This window comes from Ictalurus punctatus, chromosome 14 (assembly GCF_001660625.3).
Source record: "Ictalurus punctatus breed USDA103 chromosome 14, Coco_2.0, whole genome shotgun sequence".
Classification (NCBI taxonomy): Eukaryota; Metazoa; Chordata; class Actinopteri; order Siluriformes; family Ictaluridae; genus Ictalurus; species Ictalurus punctatus.
In genome coordinates this window covers 5,850,169-5,873,983 of record NC_030429.2, presented here as the reverse complement: position 1 = coordinate 5,873,983, position 23,815 = coordinate 5,850,169, and the positions used below count along the sequence as shown (strand labels likewise).

General features: G+C 39.5%; 1 protein-coding gene across 9 annotated transcripts; it reads left to right on the top strand.

Moving 5' to 3' along the window:
* The first annotated feature begins 22 nt into the window (after window positions 1-22).
* brd8b (bromodomain containing 8b) lies at window positions 23-23,815 on the top strand. Of its 9 annotated transcripts, XM_017484915.3 has the most exons (20): window positions 23-118; window positions 753-849; window positions 2,778-2,847; window positions 2,936-2,985; window positions 4,026-4,148; window positions 5,907-5,987; window positions 6,295-6,359; window positions 6,480-6,619; window positions 6,836-7,027; window positions 7,567-7,669; window positions 9,063-9,188; window positions 9,773-9,948; window positions 10,193-10,690; window positions 10,940-11,130; window positions 11,243-11,335; window positions 11,450-11,518; window positions 11,811-12,093; window positions 12,259-12,357; window positions 13,124-13,234; window positions 21,511-23,815. In XM_017484915.3, the coding sequence occupies exons 1-19, from the start codon at window positions 100-102 to the stop codon at window positions 13,232-13,234; spliced, it is 2,586 nt and encodes an 861-aa protein (XP_017340404.1). In that variant the 5' UTR covers window positions 23-99; the 3' UTR covers window positions 21,511-23,815. The 9 variants fall into 9 exon arrangements, with proteins under 9 accessions (XP_017340404.1, XP_047016068.1, XP_017340406.1 ...); XM_047160112.2 differs by lacking the exons at window positions 12,259-12,357; window positions 13,124-13,234 and adding an exon at window positions 21,057-21,101; XM_017484917.3 differs by lacking the exon at window positions 13,124-13,234.

Genomic DNA, 23,815 nt, shown 5'->3' with positions numbered 1-23,815 from the left:
TAAATACGTCATAACGGTAGCATGCAGACGGAAGTGCGCACCTCCGAGCACGGAGTGTAAATAGAGGTAAATGTTTGCCGAGTGCAGCTAGCAGTCGATATGTCCACTGGAGTTGGGAGTAAGTAATGATAATTTATTTCCTGGCTCTGGAATACTGTATATTAGTGATACTAAACCCTACAGCGCGTTAGTGTTTCATTTTTGAGCAGCTATCAGACATTTTTTTTTAAATAAACGCCTAGCTAATGTCCAGTCTTGCTAGCGAGCTAGCGTGAGGCTAGCCAACAAAAAGCTAGCTAGTCCGACTGGTAGCTAACACCCGAGTGAAATTAACACTGTTATTACAGTGCACAATGTAACGTGTAATAAATAATAACAGTTATATACTTAATATATCAATTTGTTGCTTTTGGTTTAGCCAACAAGTCAATAAAAGAAAAGCCTGACTGGTATTAAGAGCTAAGCTAATTATCCCTGCCATTGAATCAGCTTAGGGTTAGCCGCTAGAAGTGTAGTGTATTATTAGGACGCTCTAATTCCCTTCATAGGGAGCTTATGTAGGGACATGAGAGTTATTTGAGCTTCATCTTTAGAAATTGAGCTCCCATAGGTATTAAGTTAGAAAAACAAAGTGTTGCTAAGGACGTGTGACTAACACTCACTAATGTTTATATTTAAATTATATACAGATAACTCTTGTATTGTTATAAAATAAATAAACCATATATCTTTGTTGTTTTTGGCTTGTGTAGAACATAAGATGCTGGCCCTTGGGCCGACAGAGCCGTGGTCCATCCGGGAGAAGCTGTGCCTGGCATCCTCAGTGATGAGGAGTGGAGATCAGAACTGGTGAGGAAGACATCACAACTAGCAAACTTACGACTTACGGACACACAGAACTCCTTATATTTATACCAAGAATCCTTGATTACATCCAAATCTATTATATTTAAATCTGATTATCTTATCATCTGATTATCCAACACTTCATGAGGTCTGAGATGCGCTTTAGGTAAATTTGTTCATACCACATTTCACACCCGAAACTCCACAAGTCATGCCGTCAATACTGAAGTCACCGCCGTTCTTTTGTATTGTGTATCGCAGTTTTCAATGCAGCAGCTTTCGTTCATCATTTGCCTTTGCATTAAAAAAAAACACACAGAAGATTGTTTGTTATAGGTGTGAGATTTGCACGTTGCTTGCAGTATAGCAGGGGTTCTCAACCTTTTCAGTCTTTTTTTTTTGAGCTGCATTTGATTAACGCTCATAATTTGTAATTTCTGACATCTGACAAAAGAAAAGTCTCCTTCAGGACGGTGTCCTTAACCCATGAATTCAGCAAGTGACACTCACGATATTAACAGTAAACAAAGTAGTTTAAAAAAAAAATATATATTTTACATTGAACCCTTTCTCGCAGTATGCTGGGGTTTTTTTCAGTTGGTATAAACAAATGAATTATTTTAACACTGTCTGTTAAGAATAGTCAGAACACTGTTGGGTTTCTGTGTATAGAGTATCATGACTCTGTGTTTAGCTGATATGAAATGGCAGGAAAACTGTAGATTCTGTAGTTCTTTCCTCTCAAGGAATTATTATGTTACGTTTAATCTGGATTTATGCTTTTATGGAAGATTTTAAATGTTATGTGTCCACACACGCAGTAATGTCTATCGTTATTATTCAGTACTCTTTGTTTTCTTTAGCGTGTGTGTGATCTGTGGCATTGAGCAGGGTTCGTACAAGGTGCTTGAAGTAGTTGAATTGGGCTTTTTGAAATTAAAGTACTGGAAAATCTTGAAAATATTTCATTTCAATATTTCATATCGATATTTCGATATCAGAATGTTTTTTTATCTAGTGGTGCTTAGAAAGGGCTTTAATGATTAAAAGTCTATAAATACGAAATCGCTGAATAACTTTAAAGTGTTTATTTTCGATAGTACACGAATGCAATCCTTTCATTTAAAATATGACATGAAATATGGCTTTAAAAGGTGCCATGTAAAAATTGGTAGTGTTTTTATTCGTCTTATTATTAATTATAATAATATTTTTTAAATGTAATTATATTAGAGGGGGTTGGGCAAACTTTCAGTACCATTTTTATTTTGTTTATTTAAAATAAAATCCACAAACTGAGTGTTACAAATATAAACTTCTGACTAAAACATTACACAACTGTTTGTCCAATTATACAAGACTGTAAAGAACCCAATACACACACACACACACACACACACACGCCAGAATATATATTATTCATTTAGGACAGCAGTTTAATTGAATGCTTTTTGTGCATCTATAAAAAAAAATAATGCATATATAATATATAATATAATAGTATTTATGCATTATTTTTTATGGATGCACAAAAAGCATTCAATTAAACTACAGTCCTAAATGAACAATAAAATCCCACTTTCACTGCACCTTGTGGTTTCTGTTACTCACTGACTTTAAACATATTCTTTTAATTATGTTTACTTTTGATCATAGTGTTTTAATTAGATAATTTATCAAATAATTGTTGCAGCTCTAATTTATTTACTTGTTTATTTATTTATTATTTAAAAAGACAAAATAAAGAATATTTTTGAATGTCATCTCTTGTTTAGACCTTGAAAGTCATGGAATTTCATTACGAAGCACCTGTATGAGCCCCGATTTAGTTTCTAGAACTTTTCCAGTCAGGGACATTTCTATCGCTTTAAATTGATTCAGCATGTACATCACGTAAAGGCCTCGAGTTTCTCCCGCTCTTCTTCTTAAAGGGTGTCCGTGAGCAGAGCCATCAAACCTTTCTCCGAGCCAGGCCGCCCTCCAGACTGGTTTTCTCAAAAGGTATCCAGACTTCTTAAAGTTACAGTTTAAGCTTGATGAATAGTTTCTCAAGATTCACGCAAATTTCTTCTCTCTGCGAAAAACACAGCACTGTGCTTCGCAGTATTCAGAGCTGCTGGAGACCACAGAGGCCCCGAAGTAAGTGTCACTACCAGCATACTGTACACACCGCACAGCCACTTTTAACACAAAGCTGTATCTTTAAAGATTCAGTGATTAGGTATGCAAATATTAACATTTTTATTTTCTTCTTCCTCCTCCTCTTATTATTATTATTATTATTATTATTATTATTATTATTATTATTATGTTTAGTTAGATTTTTTTTGCTTACTTTGTCTTTGTTGGATTCATGAGAAAATCTCTAAGATTGCATTTCAAATGTAAAACTGTTTACTTGTATAACTGTTAAGCCTATTACCTTCCAGTGATTTTGCAACAACCCTGTTTTTCATACCTCAAGTGATGAGGTTAGGTGACCTTAAGGCAAAGCAATGTTATTTTAGGTTTGGAAAACATAAATATGAAAAATCCCATTATGTAAACCAGGAAATTGTTTCTCACTGCTCTAATGTACAAGGAAACATGAAGTAACTGTGGTGTACTTGAGTAATAAATGTATTATTCGGTTTCTCTGGAAACTTTATACTGGTGCTTGAAAGTTTGTGAACCCTTCAGTTCTATATATCTTGCCCAAATAATGCTTAAAACATCATCAGATTTTCACACGAGCCCTAAAAGTAGACAGTTGTCATCCCAATGATTGAAATCACCTGACTCTAATTTCACCTTCAAATTAAATTGCTAATCCTAGAGGTTCACATACTTTTGCCACTCACAGATATGTAATATTGGATCAATTTCCTCAATGATCAAGTATAATCTTTTTGTCCCGTTTGTTTAGTCGGGTTCTCTTTGTCTACTTTTAGAAAATCCGATGACGTTTTAGGTCATATTTATGCAGAACATTCTAAAAGGGTTCACAGACTTTCAGGCACCACTGTATGTTCTACACTACACTTAGTTACTGCTGCTTAATTTAAAAAATTATTTTTTTTTATCCATGTGGCTTTGGAAGGCACTATAGTATCAGAGATGAAGATGCTGTTTAAATGAGTCATGACTGTTTTGACGAGTCATGACTGTTTTGACGCTGACGATGTTTTTATGTTCCCCAGGCGGAAGCGTGGTGAAAAGGGAGAAGTGGTGGAGACCATCGAGGACGTGATCGTGCGAAGGCTGACGGCTGAGAGGATAGACGAGCTCAAAAGACTCCTCAAAGACACCCAGGAGAAATACAGGTGCCTGTCCTGACCTTTGACCCTGCAGCACTAATCCTGTACACTAACCGCATCAACCAAATGGCGCACAGAACATTTTAGAACATTATTTTATAATTAGTAGTCAACAGCACAGTGTTTTAAAATCTGTTTTAAAAAAAAATAGGTTATCATGGTTATCATATTTGAATAAATCCCAACATCTGGTTTTAGCCCAAAAAATTCAATATATAAGTCAGTATATTTTTATGAAATATCTGCAGATATAACCTGAGATGGGGGGGGAGTTGTGAATAAAAACAGACAATTTGAAGATGAACAGCATTATGTGAAATTTTCAACCACAAAAACCCACAAATAAAAAACATTACCCGTAAAGAGACTCACAACAGAGCTTTCATAACATTTCCGGCTGTAATTAACATCCTAGGCATTTATTAAAGTGTTCCTTCTAATACCTTATCGTTTCTATAGTAACTGCTCATTCATTCACGGGGACTTGGATAGTGGAATAGTTAGTGGATTTTTAAAACGTTACTTCACAAAGGAAAATGTCTAATCGTCATTATGGTGAGGTTTCCTTTTATTAAACGTTTATTTAACATTGTTGAAGGAGTCTCCAGCGTCAGTGCTTTGTAACAGTCAGTAGGTTTTCCGACACAGGCAAGTCTTCAGGATGGAGGAGTTTGTGTTTTCCAGTTCCTCCGTAACGCAACAAGCTGCGTTCCGTCTTATTAACTGGACGATAGAGAAAAGAATCGAGGTACGAGAGGGAAAGACTGTTTATAGCTGCTGTAATGTAAGTAATAACAGGAAGGCATTTGTTTTGTTTTTGCAATAGTAAAAGTAACTATAAATTGATAAAACGTCCAGCCTGTCATTCGTGAGCAAATTTTAAATGTTGGATATGGCAAATTGCTGCGGTGTAAAATTAAGGTTGACCAATTGATCAGTTTTGCTGATTAATTGGCAGCGATAACTGATTGCTGGAACTATCGTTTATCTGCAAAAATCCACACCGATAGTTTTTCCCGGTTGCATCCGCTGCAGGAGCGGCTGAGAAGGGTCCGCTGTGGTTATACAGTACGAGAGCGGCCTCTAGAGGCGAAATAAAAACCGTCACTGACAAATTTAGTGTTTTTTGATTCCCTTCGGACGTCTCCATTTTTATTTGTTATTTGGAGTGTTCGTTTTTGGTTCAGTTTGGATGTATATCTTTTTTTACATTAATATTTATTAATAATTAATATATATTAATATTTATATATTTACTTAATTTTTTAAAAAAGTACAGTACATTTTCATGGTACAGTCAGTACTGTTTATATTTGTAATAGAGTTCAGTAGTATTGTACTTGGAGTGTTTGAGTGTTGTGTTTTCATTCAGTATCAGTTTTAAAAACTATCGGTTGGTTAATCGGTTATCGGCAGGTACCGCCCAACTTGGTTATCGGTAAAATCCACTATCGGTCGACCTCTACAAAAGGAATAAAACATTTAGGGGCATGCTGTTATTCGAAGATAACCAACTTCAGGGTGTTCACATTATCACATTCATTTGTCATTGTTTATTTTGCTGATAGAATATATACACTTATTGACTGACTGATAATGTGCAAACTTTATCATTTCCTATTATTATATTATTTACTTATCTAAGGGTGTGTAAACACGCTCTTCTGTGTAATTCTTGCATCTGATTTTTTAAATATGTTTTTAATGTAAATACTGAGTTTTTTGAGTTAATAACTGAACTCTGCTTGTTTCTGTTGCTTGTAGGAAGCTGAAGAAGGAGGTGGATTTGATTCAGGCAGGACACATGGACTCCAAACTGGAGGACCTGTGGGGAGAGATTGAACAGTACGTAGAGCTTTTTACTCGACATGTCTTGCTGACTCACCATGCCATGCTCCTGGCAATGTGTAAGTGTGAGCAAGAGAATGTCTCCTGTAGGAATAATTCACTTGAGTATAGGGGAACGTATTGATAAAGTAAGCCCAAGGAAGTAGTTTTGCTGAGCAAGAACATGAGTACGAGTTACAAGTTAAAGTACCAGTTTTACATAGACTCACTGGCCATTATAAAAGGAACACCTGTACCCACCGCTCATTCGGTGTATAAAACAAGTTTGTGTTGCACATTTCCTGTGTGTGAATGAATCTGACAGAAAAAAGAAGCAGGAGGAGGAGGAGGCCGAGCAGAAGAGGAGAGCTACAGAGTCGGCTTATCAGGGTAAGCGCAGAAGAGCCGAATTTGAGAAATTACACTCAGAAATAAACATCTGCCATGTGTTTCTAACTAAAGAACTTTTCCTTGTTGTGTGATTTTTTTTGTTTTGTTTTTTTTCTCCAGCACGACAAGCCGCTAAAAACACAAAGAGGCACCCGAGCATCACTGTCCGCTCTCCACTGGGGGCCGGTTCACCCAGCATGGACCTCCCACAACCTGACACCCCTCAGCCGATGATAGACGAGTCATGTCCCAGTCCTATGGTGAGTCTGTGCCCCTCTCTAGAGGTCTCTGTAGAGTTTTAAGAGGTAACGTGTTATACATTCCATTCCATTTATAAAATTTCTCCTGAGGCAGAGTCAAATCCAGTCACAGAGTTGAACAGGTCAGGGTTAAGCTTCCGCTAGAGACTTTGTCGCGGTCACTAGTGAAGAACCTTTGAACATTTATCGTAATCACTCACGTAATTTTCTGCTTAGGCACAGGGGGTTCCGGTGTTCATGCCGGTGTCTGAGTCCACTGGCCCAGTGCATAAAGAGGGAAGTCTGGGCGCTCTGATAGACGAATCCCCACAGAAGAAGCTCCCGAATCAAAAGGCCACGCCCCCACCTTCTCCTTTGTTGTCTGAGCTACTGAAGAAAGGTAGCCTCCTATCAGCCAGCCCCAGACTGGTAAGCATCATGCCACTAAGACCAAATACGTTTATATTTTCAATATACATCTGAGGAGTCCTTTTGGTTCGTCTCGTTGGGGGACCCCTTAACGTATCTTTGTAGTAGAGGGTTTCCCCCCTTTCAGAGAGGATTCCTAGTAGAGCCCCTTAAGAAGAACCGCTAATTCTCTTAGGAACTCTCAAGGAACCCTTTTTTAATTTTATTTATTTATTTATTTATTTATTTATTTAAAGTGCAAGTATTAAATCGTTTTACATTGGCACAACGAGTAGCGTCGCCAGCCTCACCGGTTTCCTCTGGGGTTTCTAGTTTCCTCCCACCTCCCAAAAAACATGCGTGTAGTGACTTTTATTAACAATGACCTCTGTTACTTCATGTATTCCGCACATGTATGTAGTTTCCATTTGGTGAAAACTTTATTTAAAAAAAAAAAAAAAAAAAAAAAACTCCAGTTGGATTTTTCTCTTAAGCTTAGACTTCCTTTCGAACACTAAAGGTTGTATGTTGTGTTGATGACGGTTGTGTGTTGCGTACAGGTGGTGGAGGGTGAGATGGCTGCAGCTCTCAGTAACGGTGCTCATGGTGTGGACATTCATGTCCCCGCAGCTGTTCATTCCACCAGCCATGACGCCTCGACAGGTAAGCACTCACCTGCCGTCACACTGCGTCTCGCTGTACACTCTGACAGCGTGTCTAACTTACCGTTTCAAGTTTCTGTGCTTAATGTGCACGTTTCAACAACGCTGTGTGCCTCACTATTCCCTTTCATTTCGATCATAACTATGGATTGATTTTTACTCTGTCTCGCTGTTAGAATTCTATCGACTGACGTTACCTTTTTCTGCTTTGAAAACAATGCTTTATATTTTGTGATTGATGAAAATGATAGTTGCATTAGGACTATTAGGGATTCAAAAGCAAATGAAAGAAGAAAGAAATCATTTAAGATCCCAAGCATTTTAAGCTACCATAAGTTGAAAACACATGATGATAAACTTTCTGGGAAAAAATGCTCTGTGTAAGTGCGTCATTAACGGCATGCATTATTTTCACACATCTTAAAATTTTGTATGAACATTTACATAATGTCCTGCAAGTGATATTAGGTTACATTTAATAATTTACAGGTTCCTCTGACTACAGGTACGCTCACACACAGCGGTTTTATCGCTGCAAATCGCCACTCGCTGTACTATGAAGTCGTCACTATTGGTTTCCATAGTAACATTTATCAGCGGCTGGTGTTTTGTGCCCTTAAAATGAAACGTTCTGGAGGGAGAGTGTTTATATATAGAATTCAAGTGTATGTGCGTCATATCATACGAGATGAAGGAGAAGCAGTGTGTGTGTGTGTGTTCTCTTCGGCATTGCCGACCATCTATCTGCGGCAGAAGAGCAAGCGCCGGATCGTGCGGGTCCAAGAAACAATTCGGACTCGCAGGCAGCGTGGTGGATCACGTGTGCTCTGCTGTCTTCACTCCCATTGGTAGTTGCCGCACCAAGTCGCTCCAAATTTGCATAAAGTTCAACCTTCTCCCAACTTTGTTGCGTCGCCAGACTGTATGTGTGAATGCACCTTGAATCCCATGTACTACAATACCATTATATTATACCCTATAATTAGTGAGCAGAAAGAGCAAACAGCCCTGACGGTGTGTATTTATGCAAAGAATGTGAAAAGCAATACGTAAGCAGGATATTCCCTTTGCTTGAAGCTATAGTGTGTTAGTGCTACTGCTAACATTTGCTCTGTCTGTCAGTGTAAAAGTACAAGTTCTATAATATGCAAACACATAAATCTATAGGCTGTAAGATTTATTTATTTATTTTAATCAGATGTGTTTGATTAGGATTAGAATTGTCCAAGATAGACTTGCACTGCATCGTCAACTGGATTGTTTTTCCCTAGTCCATAGTTTCTGCCTAATAGAAGTGAATCTGCTGCTTTAGTGTTTGTGTGTTTGTAGCGCTATCTCTGTGTGTGTGTGTGCACGTGTGCGTGTGGGTGTGTGTGTGTGTGTGTGTGTGTCAGATGCACCAACATTATCACGTTTGTTGGAAGGCGCTCCCCCAGTCCAGATGCCAGCCAGCGCTGAGCCCTCTAACCCCCCCGCTGTAGCTCCTCCTGCTTCCGGACACCACTTTATATCCAGCACAGGTTTCTGCCTCTCACACTCTTTATTACACCTCTCTGTAGCTTTCCTTTTCTGTCTGTCCATTTATAAAGGGATTGATGTGCGCAAAATCCTTAAAGGAACACTTCAGTGTTTTTCAACCTAATGGAGACGTATACAGTATAATGAAATGAAATGAAATACTTTAATTGTGAAACACGTGGTAACGTCATGTAGACGTGCAGAGATGCAGTAAGAGTGTTCCTTTTAATTTGGCCATATATTTGCACGATACATTTTTGCATAATGCTGATCGCTGGCTACTAGCTTCATGTCGGATGTTTTTTTTTTGTTGTTGTTGTTAAACCGTTCTTTTTTTTTTTGCCTGTCCATCTGTGCACAGTCTACAATTTATGATGCCCATCAGTCAGACTGCTAACTGATTTAAAAACCACATCGAGATATCAGTGTGATGGGCGTTTGTAAGCTTTCTGCTGCATCACCACCAACACCAAAACACAAGGAGAAACATTAGTGATGTTCTTGATTCTGGAATTAAACTCTGTCTCTGTGTGTGTGTGTGTGTGTGTGTGTGTGTGTGTGTGTGTGTGTGTGTGTGTGTGTTTAGGAGCTGCGGTAGCAGAATGTTCTGGTCCAGAGTCGGTGCTGGCGGTACAGTCTGGGTCAGAGCAGACGGAGGGGAGAGAGGGAGAGCTGGTGGAGGACCTGGTGGCTGTGTCTTACATGGAGGATGAGTTGGACCTGGAGACAGTGGGGGATATTATAGCCATTATTGAAGAAAAGGTACAAATAACAGACCCAGAGACCCCAAAAAACATAATTTGGAGGTACTACTCTGTGATTTCATTATAGTCCAGATTGGCCGGGATGATAGTTTTCTTCCTCCTCCCATGAGAAATTACGATAGGGACCAGATAGCTACATTTTTTCTGATGGGACTCCATATGTATAAATACCTCTCTGATTTTGCAGGCAGATGCTACTTCCTTTCTCAGCCTATCTCTCTCTCTCTCTCTCTCTCTCTCAGGTGGATGACTCAGTGGAGGTGTTGGACGCGGCAGCAGTGGAGGCTGCTCTTTCTCTGTGCGAGGAGGCGGTGGCCGGGGGCCACTCTCTCTCAGACCCCTGGGAATCCCAGCCCTTTAAACCACCCGAGCCAGAGTCCAGAGTTTTCACCGGTCCCCAGCTTAGCTCTCCCGCGCCCTCGCCCGTGCCCACTGCTATCGTGGTGGAATCTGTGATGGTGGAAGAGGTAGGACCGACCGGAGCGTCTGAGACGCCCACGGAAGTGTCCGATTCTGCACCTCCGCCAGTTCCAGGAAATGTGAAAAGCGAGCCCGAGATGGCAGGCGACGAAGAGAGGGACAGGGAGGAGGACGGACCAAGGGAGGAGGAAGAGGAACAGACGGAGAACCGAACACCAAGTCCGTCGGTGAAGTGCGAGAGCGAGGAGTGGACGCAGCCGGAAGCCGAGACACCCTGCCTTGACTCGGAGGACAGCTCTGCCTCTGGGAGAGACCCGAAGGTACTAGATTCTAAATGCGATTTCACGAAAATGGATAAAAAGTAATACTCCTACCACCAGATTTCCATGGTTACACAAACAGAGGTGCTGACATCTATGTGTTTACTACACGGATAAAGGAGACGTGTGAAAATTCTGCACTTTTTCAGCTAAAGCAGACTGAACGTGAATAATTCAGTGTCATAGTGACGACTAATCTTTTGATCTCTCTCTCTCTCTCTCTCTCTCTCTTTCTCTTATTCACTTTAGGAGGTGAAGGATGAAGACGGAGGGAGTGAGGTGGATGCAGATGAAGGGATGGAGATGAAAGAATGCGGAGAGGGGCCATATCTTTCGGAGGTGGACCCGCCAGCCAGCGAGAGCGAGGACGGGTACGGCACTAACTCCCAGCGCTACACGACTGCAGACTCCACCGCCAGCAGCCCCGCCTCATCCCAGTTGTGAGTAGTGTGTGAGCGTTTGCAGAATTTCGAGCAAGAATGGACTCCATAACGAGGCGAATATCATTTTGCCAATCACCCTCTCTCTTCGTCCTTGCTATCTGTCTGCCAGTTCGATGTGTAGCGAGGATCAGGAGGCTTTGCAGGCCCAAAAAATCTGGAAGAAGGCCATCATGTTAGTGTGGCGTGCAGCAGCCAATCACAGGTTAGCCGTGAGAGATTAGATTAGATTAAAGCAGATTGTTTAATGATGTATTACTTCCCGGCTGGTGATTTTGAGATTTCTATCCGTTCTATCCGTTCATTTCTATCCGTTCAGGTACGCGAGTGTGTTTCTGCAACCTGTATCCGATGACATTGCTCCTGGCTACCACAGCATCGTACACAGGTACTAAAACACATGATGTGTCGGGGTCATATTTCTAAGAGCAAGCACTGAACTAGTATGTTTTTTTATTATTATTCTAATTGCAGGGAAAATAAGCAGTGAGTTTTTATTTATTTTAGGTGATCAAGGGGAAGGGGTGTGTGCAGAACTTAACGAAAGGTCTTGTTAATGTTTTCAGGGAAGTTGTGGTTTATCTCGCATGAGCTAAGTATTATAACTGGCTTGTAGAACTGTTTAAATTCGAACATCTAGCTATCAGTCAGTCAGTCAAACCTCCTGTCTCCTCGATCAGGCCCATGGACCTGTCTGCGATCAAGAAGAACATCGAGACTGGGCAGATCCGCACAACAGCCGAGTTCCAGCGAGACATCATGCTCATGTTTCAGAATGCAGTCATGTACAACAGCTCGGACCACGACGTCTACCACATGGCCCTGGAGATGCAGCGTGATGTCCTGGAGCAGATCCAGCAGTTCCTGGCCACTCAGCTCATTATGCAGACGTCTGAATCGGGCATCAGCGCCAAGAGCCTGCGTGGGCGAGAGGCCAACCGTAAACAAGACCCTAACGACAAGGTGAGACATGTACACACGACATGCTGATTGCGGCGAAAGGAAGAGCGGTCAGAAAACCGATTTCATTTCATCACGGCTGGAGGAAACAATTCCCAAAGCCTGCTAAAAGTCCCTGTCGATAAGGCTAGCGTTACACTCCCCTAACCCACAGTCTCATATACTTAGAGCCTGAGTCCGGCACACAAAGATGCACATTTAGAGCCAGAACCAGCTGCCATGCCCAGAAGGAAAAGGAACAACTCCAAACAAGATACTAACAAACAGGTCAGTGAGATTAAACATGTGCATATGCACTAGAATCTGTTTACACCTGGCAGTTTCATGCAACTTGCTTCTGAAAAAGGGGGGAAAAAGCCCCTTTAAAATACATTAAAATCGGATTGCTCTGTCTATCTGAGGTGTCCATACAAAGTGTAAGCCTTTCCCAAAAACTTGCACACATCAACACACATCCACATACACTACCGGTAAAACTTTTGAAACACTTGACTGAAATGTTTCTCTTGATCTTAAAAAAAAGATGTATGATTAATTGTTTGAAATCGGTGTTGTAGAAAAAATATAATCGTGCCGACATATTCATTTCTTTCATTAGAAAACGAACATTTTATTTACAAGTAAATATTTTTTGAAACAAACGACTCGGAGCGAAATATTCCGAAAAGCAAATGATAAGTGTGCAGCGTCGGTGTGAACTCCTTTAATACTGTTTAAAAAGCATCTCAGGGAAATTCCTCAAGAAATCGGTCGAGAAAACACCAATAATACATTTCTGTAAATTCTAGGCAAAATCGGGGTCTACTTTGGAGATGCTAAAATACTAAATTATTTAGATTTATTTTGGATTTTTTTTTTTTTATCACAATATAATTCCCATAGTTCCATTTGAGTTACTCCAGAATTTTGATGACTTTATAATTATTATAATAAAATGTGGAAAATAAAAAGAAAGAATGTGTCTAAACTTTTGACCGTTAGTGTATATAAAATGCTTAGAGATTTATTTCTTTCATTTTATTTTTTTACACAGAATAAACTACAGACTACTTGGAGAAGCACAGAAATGCCAACCCAGTCTCACAGAAAACTTCTTTGCAGCACCTTCTATATGAATATCAAAGATCTGTCACAAGCAAACTAGGTATAAACATATCAAACTTTCACTCGATTGCTCTGTATGACATGTTCTGCACCGGCGTAATTGAAGCGATACACCCGATCGAATAAGAATGTCTCAGTAATCTCCGTAGCCGAAATGTTCTGCATTTTGAAAACTACACGTGTAGCCGCACCACGGTACCACATCACTTCCAAGCCTGCTTGTGTTTTTTTTTTTTTTTTTTTTTTTTTTTGCAGAGAAGAGAAGTTGTGAAAAGCACAGACATTGGGCACGAAGTGGGTTATACTCGTTGGGACTCATTTATCAGTCTTGTAGTGAAGGTTTTTTTTGGTCAAAAATATTGGATCACATATAATATTAATAATCATTTAGTGAGCACTAAATCTTCCATCTGCCAAGGCATTTGTTTAGTCGCGGACACAGAGAGAGACCGGCCTGTCTTCCATTTACACGCCATCGTTTCTTTTTTTTTTTTTTTTTTTTTTGTAAGGAAAGACTCAATTTATGAGTTTGTATTGGTTCGCTTTCTTTATTTTTTTCATATTCTTTCATTAAAACCAGTAATATAAAACGACTTTGGTTTTCACTAAATGTTCTGGATGGTATTCTTATTAGTCCCGGAGCGAGTGAACTAGCACGAGGATGTGTTTTTGACTCCAGATCACTTCTGTGAGTCGCTCAGGATAAGGGTGTCTGTTAAATGCTGTAAACGTAATAAAAACGAGCACTGTAAACTTGTCAGTGGTATACTGTATATAAGAGTGCAGTAATCCGTGCAATTTATGAGTTGAAGACGATCGAGTCGAGGTTTACATTAGTTAGTGTTCTTAAGGCCTGTTCAGACCGGGACATTTTTTTCAGCGCGTTAAATGGTCTGTTTAACGCCCCATGTCTAAAACAATGTCTGTCAGTGGGAGTGTGTAAAAGGCGTGGTGTCAAAGCATCGACTTTTTTTAGCGTCTCGGCGTTAGTTTTTCTGTTTTTTTTTTGGACGTGCTGCATTAAAAACTGGTTGATCAATGAGATTCGCGCTTTCTTCTTCTTCTGTATAATAACAAGAAGAAGAAGATGCAAGCAATAAGCAAGATGGATGTTGAGTGTTTTTGGTGTCTGAAAAATCCATTTTTTGTTAGCCAGTTCGCAAAAAAGACTGTGAACGGCTTTTTGCAAACACGTAAAGACTGCCTCTCTTCTTCTTCTCAGCGATAAGCGGGTGTCAGAAACGGAAAGTTATGCAGTGCCACCTTGTGTACGGGGGTGTTTCTGCATTTCAATATGCGCCATCTACTGTCAGGGAGTGAATTTGCACTTTCATTCAGCACTAGTGTTTTAACGCTGGGTGTAAATGCAAAAAAAAAACACTTCGAAAAACGGACCGTTTAACGCACTGAAAAAAAACTTTCCGGTGTGAACAGGCCTTTATGCGTAAATTTACACACACACATAAGAACATGTGTGGGACATGAACGTTTTCATGAATATCAATGTTCTAGTGTAACCGTACGTTCGTACGAACGATTTGCACATGAATGCGTTTGTATACAGCTGATAAATGAGGCCCGATATATTTTTAAAATTCCATTTTACATTTGAGTAGAAATTTGTAGACGTGGATATTCATCGTATAGAAGGTGCGAACATTTTTTCTGTCAAACTGGGCTGGAAATATCTATACAAATATCTCTCTAGCATAATGAACAATAGATTTTTTTTTTTCGTAATGTATGTAATTAAAAGAGGCTCTGTACACTCAATGCCAGTCATAATTTTTTGAAACCCTTGCATACACATTTGTGCATAAACAGCATTACAATGGGTTCTTCTAACTATAAATGGCTGATCTTACAACTTATGGAAAATGCACCACCAAACAAGTTCATGTCACCTTTTAATAAAGCTTTTATTAAAAATCCCGTTACAATCTGGGAGCGGACCGTGAAGATTGAGCCATTTGATAGATTAGTTGCATAATCGCTGGTAGTCAATAACCTGTAATAAAATGTTTTTAAAAACCCTCAACATGTTAAAAACTATTTTGACTGGCAGTGTATTTGAGAGTTTAGCTGGTCTGCCTCAGTGAAGGTACCAAAGACAGTTCGCATCGTCACATTGTCCTCACACCTAAGTGAAACTGCAGCAGACTAAACTGTCTGAAAGTTGGCTCCGTCCTCATGACCTGGAGGAAGTTAAAAACACCATGCAAAAATCACAATGTTCTATGTAAAAAAAAATGTTTTTCATATAGAAACGGATGGAAGCAAGGAACAGCACAGGAAGTTGGTGGTCAAGGTGTTAAGCGGTGATTTTGCGTATAATGTACAATACAGCAAACTGATTTTTTAACAATAGCAGTTACACGAGAATGCCAGGTGTAAATTATGGTCTTGGACACCTCAGGAAGCAAGAATCATCAGCCAGTCAACAAATGTCTGGCATGAATTTTCATAAAAACGATCGACACAACTATAAACGCTCAGCTGCCATGAATTTCTAGAAAGATCACCTGATGGTAAGTCTTCAACAAGCTAGAACGTGAGCAGTGATGATGTTTGTCATTGAGAACAGTTAATTAACTAAATACTCGGTTATATGTCATTACTGTATTGCCACAATGGCACATAAACACTGTCCCATTCTTGAGCTGAAATTGGCTAAAAAGCAACGTAACAAACACAAGGTGATGGATAAACCTTTATTGCTGTACTTGGGCAGTACGTGATCGTGTCAGTGACGGTTTGTGGCCTTATCATCTGCATGAACCCGTTTCATATGCATGATTCCTCTCTGTGCCCTCCAGTCATGTGTACTCCAAACTTAAAAAAACACCAGACCTGTAACAAACACACGTCACCATTATGTCTCCATCCCTATTGTTGTTCCTGCCTTGTGATGACGTGTGTGTATTTATTTCAGTTGAAATAAACTGTGCATGTTGTGGTGTAGTGATGAACATGGCTGATGGTGAAGCAGCCTGAGGACTCAGTGAAGGGCCAGGTTTCTCAAAACCAGAACGGTCTCGTTGGGTGCTACTTATCTAGTTTATTTTCCACCTATTTAAGAGGAAGTCTGTGATTTAATGTAAAAACTGTGGAATCGTCATTAAATGCTTAAACACTTTTATATCAGCTGCAAATTGAGGTCGACCGATCGATGGGTTTTTCCAGAACTGCTGGAACTATCGTTTAACGGCAAAAAAAAAAATCCACACCGATAGTTTTTCACGGTTGCATCTGTTGCAGGAGCGGCTGAGAAGGGTCCGCTGTCATTGTACAGTACGAGAGTGGCCTCTAGAGGCGAAATAAAAATATCACTTGACACATTTTGCTGTGATATTTGAAGTGTTTTTTTTTGTTTGTTTTTTTATATTCATTTTGGATGTCTCTATTTTTATTTGGTATTTGGAGTATTACTTTCTGGTTCAGTTTGTATGTATATATTTTATTTAATATTATTAATAATTAATATATATTAATGTTTATATATTTATTTCATTTAAAAAAAAAGTACAGCATATTTTCATGGTACAGTCAGTACTGTTTTGTAATAAAGTTCAGCTATATTTTATTTTGAGTGTTAGGTTTTCATTCGGTATCAGTTTTAAAAACTATCGGTTGATTAATCGGTTATCGGCAGGTACCGTCCGACTTAGTTATCGGTTTCGGTAAAATACACCATCGGTCGACCTCTAGCTGCAACAGAATGGACTGTTTGCACAGTCACGTTCATGTTTTGCTTATTTCTTTTCCGGCACTTCTGGCTCTCTTGATACAAGGGTTGTTACAGTGTTGCGGTTTCCTGGTTAGTCACGCTATATGATACGACAGTTATTTCAGGTCTGTTGACCTTTTTCAAAATACAGATGAATTAAAATACATTTTCACTTAATACTGGTCACAGGTTAAAAAAAAAATCAGGATTATTTTAGTCAAATATAAAATACAATTGTAAATACAAGAAATATGAGGAAGTCACCACTATTTAATAAATTGATCGTGTTTCTCACTTCTTCAGTCTTGGCTTCTATACTTATAGGTGGACGCTCAGTATAATAGAAAATATAGGATCCATGTGGATCCATCAGCAGCCAGGGAACCCTCAGCTCCTCACATAGAAACCTCACAATCATACACCACACATTAATGGCTTCAAAAGCGGAAAAATGTCTTAAACGTGTGTATGATTTCCTCGCTGCAAGGATTTTGAAAAACTTGGCCCTAAAACCTTTTTTATTGTTTTTATTTTTTAACAGCCATTGTTTACAGTTGTGATTCGCATCAGTGTTGTAGTATTTGTGAAAACTACACACACACACACACACACACACACACACATCAGACATTTTACTGCATCCTCCCAACTCACATTTTATCAAACACAATTCACTTCACATTAGTGGTGGTGTTGTTTTTTTAATGTGCGCACACACACCAGTCATCTCTCACACATTCTCCTATCAAGCACTGGTCTGTCTTCTTTCTCAGCTGCATCTCAGACAAAACACACATCAGTGGCTCCCCACCTTTCAGTACACTTTTCAACACGCCCTTGTTGATTTTCCTTCACAATTTTCCCTTTGTGGAATCCCCTCTCTCTGTCTTACGTGCCACTGCGTTCCCCTACGTTATTAACTGAAATAAACCTTGGTAGATCACTCCTTGATGGCCCAGGAGATCGAGTCTACATTAGCGAAAACTATGCCATATGGCATTCCAATCAGGACTTTCCTTTTCAAAATGAAACGTAAAAAAAAAAAAAAATCTTTTAATAAACCTGTGCATTAATGTTTTTGTAGGCCAAATTCTAGCTCGATTTACAAAGGTTTCATCAACACAGATTTTCCTCTTATCCATGGGTGCATGTTGAGTAAATGCCAGTCAGCTGTAAATTTACCTAGCATGTTCACAGCACAGCTGATTTACGTCTATTGACGCCCACAAAACTCCATAAAAGGTAAAAAGCTCTGAACCTAAAAACAACTAAACGGTGAAAGAGAGCCTCTTAAGCGTGGCATGAGCTAAATATTCCAGCAATGCAGCTCAGGCACAGACACACCGGTCTGTCTGTGTTCTTACTTTGAATTAAATAAGTCTAGCTGTTCGATTAAGATCACTCATTTCGTTTGGGTTGGTTTGTAATCGTGCCATTTATATGGAATGACTGATTGTCGACAACGTTTTCATGAAATTTGTGCATGCAGTTGAAACACATCCATGTATAAAATTGCCAAATTTATGATCAATGAATCAAGGGTTACATTAATGAGTCTCTTTCATCTCCTTCAAATTTATACAAACTGTAGAGCTCTACACAAACTCGGAGCTGCACCTTCCTCCACAGAGACAAAGAGCATGGGGTGTCGACGAGGGCGTGACAAAAAGTGCACTGAAACGCATCGTTTCTCTCTTTCGCTTTCATTTCCATCTCGCCTTTACTTGAGCTCCTCTGTGTGTGTGAGTGTGTGTGAGTGTGTGTGTGTGTGTGTGTGTGTGTGTTCACAAGCTTCTGTGTATTAATACGTGTCTGAGCTTTCTCCCGGTGTTAGTTTTGTGTGTTTTATGAACATACAGTGCTTTGTCTTGTTTATGTTTTGTGACTTCCCTGCTTTCAGCCAAACCGTTAGAAGTCCATGAAAGTTAACACCACTCTCATTTTCATATCCATCTTCATCGGAGTCTGTAATCTTTCATTAGACGTGTTTCCACTGAGGTCCTGGAATCTTTTGAGTTTTGGAAATCTCCTTAATAAAAACCATGCAGTTCCTTGTTCTATACTGCCGGAACCATGACTGGTCCTTAGAGAACAACTGTGACTTTCATGTGTTGGTGTTTTAAAGTGTATTATCTCTTATCTATGGAGATATATATATATATATATATATATATATATATATATATATATATATATCATGTTTTATTAGTAGTGTATTTTACAGAAACAGTTGAAGGTTTGTTTTAGACTAGAGTGCCACACTGTGATGACGGTTCATCCTTTTGAAGGAGTTTATTCCTTCCCACGCTTTCGAAATGTAACTTTATACCCTGACACAAATACACTCATCAAGGTTTCACTATGAGAGAGTGATGAGAGATCACTGAAAATCACTAAATTAGAGGTCAGGTAGTGGGAAGATTTACTGCTAGGCTATAAATGAGAAATCGGTGATAACAGTGGGACATTAAGTATTGAAACCCTACCAAGGCAACTGATGCAGAAATCTTTTTTGCAAAACTCCTGCACATGTAGCCATGGTTTCTCAACTCCTTATGACCGTTTATTCATTTTTAAGTGTTCTTTAGATTTACAAAGTTTTCAAGCACATTTAACATCAACCCATGTCCAGCACCAGGCAACAACAAAGAATCTCTTCTACAAACGAACCCTTAATATTTCTTTAGCCTGTTGTGCATCAAGCTTTTCAGTTCACGATAGCCGGGACATCATTCATTCATTCACTGAAGTTCAGAGCTTCATTCAGGTGCTTTCTCATTATACGTAATTAAATTATAAATGTACAAATTGTCTGTATTGGACACTTGGGTTACTGTAAACATGTCTTCCCAGTGTATAAAATAAAATATAATAGGTTGTTGGAATAAACTTGGTGTCGATGAAGGATTAGGCTGTTTCTCAGTTCTAAGAACTTCTCGTGAAGACCGGTCTTGCCTTGGAAGAATGAACTCGGAAGGAAAGGAGGACATAGGATGCGTCTTTGCGAGAACTGAGATGTGCTGCGATCTTCCTGTTGCGCCCAGGAACCGTCCCAGTACATTACTAGTACTCGGACTGGACTATCGTCTCTTCAGTGATCCATAAATAATATGTTTCAGCCAGTTAATAGATTTACTGTTAACTGTCTGATTAACCAACAGTTAGTTCAGCATGTCCTATGAATGGAATCATTCCTTTTAGAGACATATTTAGATTATTGGAGTTAAAAAGACGGTAAAATTAGTTATGAGTCAGGTTTCCATCATCCGCCATTGTTTTGCCGCAATGACTTCTGGGACTTGGAGCGGATATGGTGCACTCCACAGTAAAGTGAGAAATAAGAAAAGCTTCCTGAAACTGTGGCTCAGGAGCTAATGATGCGTTCATGGTGCCTTGTAAGCGACCATTTGCAATTCGTAATGACATCATTTCCCACCTCGTGGTGGGAGTTTAAGATAAAAAACAATTAAAAAAAACTATGAACGCCCCCACGATGATAGATCTTTCATTTGCTCTGTTGGAGCACATAAAGCTCTTCAAACGCCACTTTAATCTTACTTTTACAGTTACATGCCTGAGTGCCTACTGGTTCTGTTCTACTATAGAGAACTTCAAACAGTGATTTATAGATTTAACCAGGTACTGTATCTGTATATTAACTTATCTAAATCCAATACTGCTATAATCTGATTTAAAAGAAGGAGGACTTTACATTGTTGACCGTGTGAGCGGCCATGTTGATTTGGGGAAGGCACTGGCAGTAGAGAAGACCACCCCAAGTCGACGAGTTGAAGTTTCACACTGAGGGATGTTTTCTGTGGCAAGGAATAACAAGTTGCAACTTTGCCTCTAATGCGGCATAAATCCAGTGCCGGATCCTCTCGTGGAAAAGCTCCTGATGTGAAAATGCTCATTTATTATGAGTAAATTTACTCAATAAACCCACAGACAGCAAGGTTCCTTGTTGTTCTATATGTGCTTTACTCTGCTTTAACTGTCTGTCTGTCTGTTAAACTGTTTGTGTGTCTGTAGTTATATGAATCTCTGTAGGCTAAAACCTGTCTGTTGCGAGTTGCATAGAAGTGTGTGTGAGTGTGTGAGACTCTCTTTCTCACTGCTGTTTGTCCTCCTACAGGACAGTCTCCCCATGGCCTCTCCTGCTTTCCTTCTCTCTCTCTTTGTAAGTATCCAGCTCCAAGCTTTTCTCTCTGCCCCCTTAAGACCTGTCTTTCTGCTTCTTACACACACACACACACACACACATACACACACACACACACACACACATATACTAACTCACTTTCTGTTGTAGTAAGACTGAATGGAGATGTGCTCAGACCACATACATACATAATTTGTTTATGCATAAATTTTAATTCTCTTCCATTATTTGGCTTAGTTGTAACAGAATTAAGCAGTAAGTCATGTTTGATCTAAATAAGAAAATATTTAAACCCCTTTCTTTGTTGGTTTCCGTGTGTACAGTCTGGTGTGTCACGGCTAACAGAAGTAGTTCATTTTGTCAGCAGAGAAGCTCCTGTCTGCTCTCATGTCTCTCCTTTCGTCCCTGCTTTCTTCTGTTCTTCCAGGATGGAGGCACCAGGGGGCGCCGCAGTGCTATAGAGGCTGATATGAAGATGAAGAAATGACGAGAGTCCACAAGGCCTTACAGACTGATCTCTCTCCCAGAATGAACCTGGAACTATTACAGAACAAAGTGTGTGTGTGTGTGTGTGTGTAATTGATCTCGGTAATCTATCCTACCTTCACACTAGCAAACAACAAATCTCTTGCATATGTATATTTTGTCTATTGTGAAAAGCAGTAATAGCTATAAATATCTTCTAAAGCTTTGTCGTTCAAAAACAACTGAAATATTTCAGTAATTAGTGTGCAGTTTGGTTTAATTGTATGTTACATGCTCTGCTTTGTACTAGTCGGTAGATTAGCAAAGCAAGATAAGTAGTGTACTAGCAACCAGAGGCATCAACTGTCTCTGCTCTATCCTTGCAAGCTTTATTTTTCCTCGTAATGCCTCTGTAGACATGTAACAGCAGGGCGCAGATGACGGGATGAGATGAAACCATGCTTGGGTTTTCTTACATTTTTTGCGCATCAGATTTGGAGACTAAAGTTGAGCGAGGAACTGAAGAAACATCAGACCACACGCGCTGTAGGATTGGTCGCTTTACAACTTCATATGTTTAAAAAAATAAATAATCTCATTTAGACGTTATTGAAATTGCGGCTCCGCGTGACGCAGACACATATGTAGAAAAATCTCTTGCTAGTGTGAATGTACAGTATGGTACGGCTTTGTTTTTGGGCTGTTTACAGTCTTGACCGTCTATCTTCATTCACCGAGCTGGGTGTGAACGTTCCTCAACGTGTATTAGTTCTTCGGACTCTACAGCTGCATGCGTCTTGAACACGGTGTCAGATTCAGTATAAGAAACGTTTATGTGTTGGAGAAGCTTCATCGTCTTGGTTCATGATCAAAGGTGTTTTGAGTAGCTGGATAAATAGGGATGTGTGTGATTAGTCATGCTGTCAGCAGTATCGTCTTTTCCAGGACACAGTGTCACTGGTCCCATTAGAGTGAAGAGAATGTTGTTCCTAAAGCTGAAGTCAGCATTATCTCTCTGCTGAATCAGAAAACAATACTAAACCAGTGTAGACAAATTCACCACTAATAAAGGAAAAGGTTTGGCGCAACAAATTTTTTTTTAAAATCACCCAGTTTGATTAGTGTTTGGTGTCCAAGTTTTTGCTACGAAGTGAGTGTAGCTTTTAATGTAGCCGTGGTCTCAAGGTGGTGGTGTGTATGGTTTAGCACAGTGTGGCTTGCTGTAATCTATTAAACATGAAAAAACTTCACCGAATAGCTGAACACTGCCATCTTAGACACCTGGAATCGCTTAACATCATTCCATTTCATTTGTAAATACGAGATAGCATAGCTGATGCAAATTTAGGTAGCAGTTATACGCTCACCTGCCTCATGTGTTAGAACCACTCCTGCAGTTATCCAATCATCCAATCATGTGGCGGCAGCAGCACAACCAATCCACTCATGCTAATATAAATCAGGAGCTTCAGTGAAAAAGAGCCAGGTGATGTTTATATGGGCTTCAGCCGTCCGGTTTCGGTGTCCATTGTAGCCTCAGGATTCCTGTTCTTGGCTGAAAGGAGAGGAACCTGATGTGGTCTTCTGCTGTTGTAGTCCATCTGCCTCAAGATCTGCTCACCAAGTTTGAGAACAGTTTAAAGAGTAGTTATTTGAGTTACCGTAGCCTTCCTGTCAACTCAAACTATTCTCAATATCAAGGCATTTTCACCTGCAGATCTTCTGCTCCCTGGGCTGGTTTTTTGTTTTTGCATCGTTTTGTATAAACTCTAGAAACTGGTTGTGTGTGGAAAGACCCCAAGAGATCAGCAGTATCTGAAATACTCAAACCAGCCTGTCTGGCACCAACAACCATACCTCATTCCAAGGCTGTGGCCACATTTTTTTTCTTCCTTCTGAGGTTTGATGTGAACATTAAGTGAAATTCTTGAATTCAAGATTTGTACGCATTGCACTGCTGCCGCACGTTTGGCTGATTGGTTAATTGCGTGAATGTCCAGGTGTTTCTAATAATGTGAATGTATTTACTCCAGTGAAAAAAAAACTAAATGTTGGATGTCAAGCATGTTCTTGGTTGACTGTGGTAAAAGGAAAACGTGAGTAAACTGTTTGTTTAATCAGTTCAGTAGGTTGTAGATAAAATCAATTCCTAAGACAGGTTAAAACACAGCAAAGGAAACTTTCTATATATATTTTACAAAATGTACATGTAAATGAACCTTTCTACTTGTTTTAAGTTATGAGCTAATAAAAATTTAGAAATTGTA